Source organism: Electrophorus electricus, chromosome 11 (assembly GCF_041902795.1).
Source record: "Electrophorus electricus isolate QZ-2024a chromosome 11, ASM4190279v1, whole genome shotgun sequence".
NCBI classification, from domain to species: domain Eukaryota; kingdom Metazoa; phylum Chordata; class Actinopteri; order Gymnotiformes; family Gymnotidae; genus Electrophorus; species Electrophorus electricus.
In genome coordinates, this window is record NC_137507.1 from 18007501 (window position 1) to 18010000 (window position 2500).

Genomic DNA, 2500 nt, shown 5'->3' on the forward strand with positions numbered 1-2500 from the left:
TAACGAGTATTTTAGCAAATCTCCCAGCTAATTAATCAGTGACGAATCATTAAAAGAATATAACTGAATTAATTTAACTTGCTTAATGCACCTAAATATTACATATATTTTAACAATAGACTACATTTGGCATATAAGCATATGGCATATATCAGGTGTCTAGATCAAAAAGCTACTTTCTGTGGTTAAAAATGTAACTTCTTATGTTTTAACAGTCCTGAAATTATGCTGGTTCATAAAACATTGATCATTCCGATAAATTTTACATTTTCCAAACAGATGTTACATGGAAAGGCAAAAATGCAGCAATTGGTCTTTTGACATTTAACGTCAGTTTTTAAAAATACCTAAAAAAAAAAAAGGTACTATTGTTATGAAGAGGTTTTATGTGTAACTAATGGTTCTGTTTACAGTATAAATTGAAGCTTGGATACAAATGGGTCTTTGAATTGCAGTTTTACTGGCCTTAATGCACTATACCGCATTAGTGCATCATTCTGTGAATGGCCCCCTCTGAAAGAATACATCTGGTGGCAGGATATAAATACACTTACAGATTAGGGCTTCAGAGTACATGGACCAGTGTCTGTGTTTTTACCACCCTGCTCCTCTCAGTCACTGTGCAGAGGGAACATGGTAACACCTTGACAAAATAAAGCCATAACTCAGCAAATTATCAGGGAGAACCAGCTCATCCAATCAATACGTCTGAACCAGGCTTTAGCACATGCACACGAGAGTGTACGCATGCGCATGCATGGACACTTGGACGGAAAGAGAAGGACTGAATGGCATTCAGGCATTACAATGCCAGTAGGCATTAGAACCTGTGATTTCTCTGGACCCAAACCTTGCTCACACGTACACAATTCTAGCCAAAGATATGCAGGCACCTCTCCTGCTTACTGAGTTTTAGTCACACCACATGACCAGAATGCACATTTCCAACAATAAAGTTGGTGGAGGAGTGATAATGATCTGGGGCTGTTCTGCAGGGATTCAACTGGGTCCCTTAATTCCAAAGAAGGGTAATGTTAATTGTAGTGTTTATAGCAATGTTGATGGTAATGTTTAATGCTACAGCATTCAAAGACATTTTAGACAGTTATATGTTTCCAAAGCTTGGGAAGGTCCTATCCTGTTCCAGCATGTGCACAAAACAAGCTTTATAAAGACACGGCTTGAGGAACTCCAGTTGCCTGCAAAGGCTGGACCTCAACCTGACTGATCAACCTTTGGGATGAACTGGGATGTCCATCATGAGCCACCCCTTCTCATCCTACAACATCTGACCTCACAAATGCCATTTTTACTCAACGGAAGACAAATTCCCATAGACACACTCCAAAATCCTGTAAAAAGCTTTCCCAAAAATGGGAAACCACTACAGTCCTGGTTTGGGGGATGTCCAACAAGCTTAAATAAGGGTTTTGGTCTGGTTTTCCCATACTTCACCTAGCACCATATACATCAGTGTATACATACACCTAAACATATCCAAATCTATGATTTAAACATACAAATACCACTTACTCTCATTTTATTTTTTCACACACTCACAGACAAAACCAAAGTCAAGCATTCTTATACAGCTCTCTCTCTCTCACACACACAGACACACACACACTCTCACCTGCCCCACCTCTTTGCACCACCAGCTTGGCCTCTGCCCCCACAGGACATTCCTTCAGCAGTTCCACCACTTGCGTGTGTGAGAGTGCAAGGACCAGCTGCTGGTTAATCTCCATGATGAGGTCTCCCTCACACAGCCCCGGGCAGCCCTGCGCCTCCAGGATCTGCTTCACCCGCTGCCCTCCCTGGCTGTCAGCTATGGTGAACCCGAAGCCGTCCGGTCCCTTCAGCAGGGTCACCGTAATCAGCTCCACCCCCGCCGCCCCCGACGATGCCATGGAGATGCTGTCTTCGTGAGTCCCCGCGTCCAGGTGCGTGTCGCCTGGATGCGGCTGGGTCATCGGCGGGCGGAGCGGGTCTATGAAACGAGCCGTGCGGGAGATGTACTCCATGTAGCTGTCGTAGCTGTTGCGGCCGTTGACCAGCAGAGGGCGATCCACCAGGCTCAGAGGGGAGATCAAGGTGCTGGCTGCATCCTCGGGGTCGTAGGGGAGAGGGTAGCCGCGGCAGAGCGCCAGAGTCACGCTCTGTCCAATGGGAATGGACTGAAAGAGTTTCACCACATCTGCATGGGTTGTACCCAGGACGCACATGTCACTGATGTAGACAATGACGTCACCTGGACAGACGACAGAAAGGGAGAACGGCAGACACACTTGATGCAGGGAAAGAATGTTTTATAATTCAGTACTCTTTCAGATCTATTCAACTGTATCCCCAAATTAAGCTACATACTGTGTATTAAATAACCAAACTCAGAATAAATCATTAGTGAACAGCACTAGCTAGCAAACAACAGAAAATGGAGTGAGTACTCTTATACTAACATCAGTAGTAAAAACAGTTAAACAATGAAAGTGATGTTTCA

The 2500-nt window shown here is 44.2% G+C and overlaps 1 protein-coding gene across 14 annotated transcripts in view; it reads right to left on the reverse strand.

The window, feature by feature from the left end:
* Window positions 1-2500, reverse strand: part of magi2a (membrane associated guanylate kinase, WW and PDZ domain containing 2a) — a 194879-nt gene that overhangs the window by 37030 nt on the left and 155349 nt on the right. For 11 of the 14 annotated variants that reach the window (XM_081722718.1, XM_026997469.3, XM_081722717.1 and 8 more), the window contains one exon: window positions 1634-2251. In XM_081722718.1, coding sequence (XP_081578844.1) covers window positions 1634-2251 — 618 coding nt within the window. The remainder of the gene's footprint in view (window positions 1-1633; window positions 2252-2500) is intronic. The other 3 variants (XM_026997476.3, XM_026997462.3, XM_026997482.3) reach the window with 1 other exon arrangement.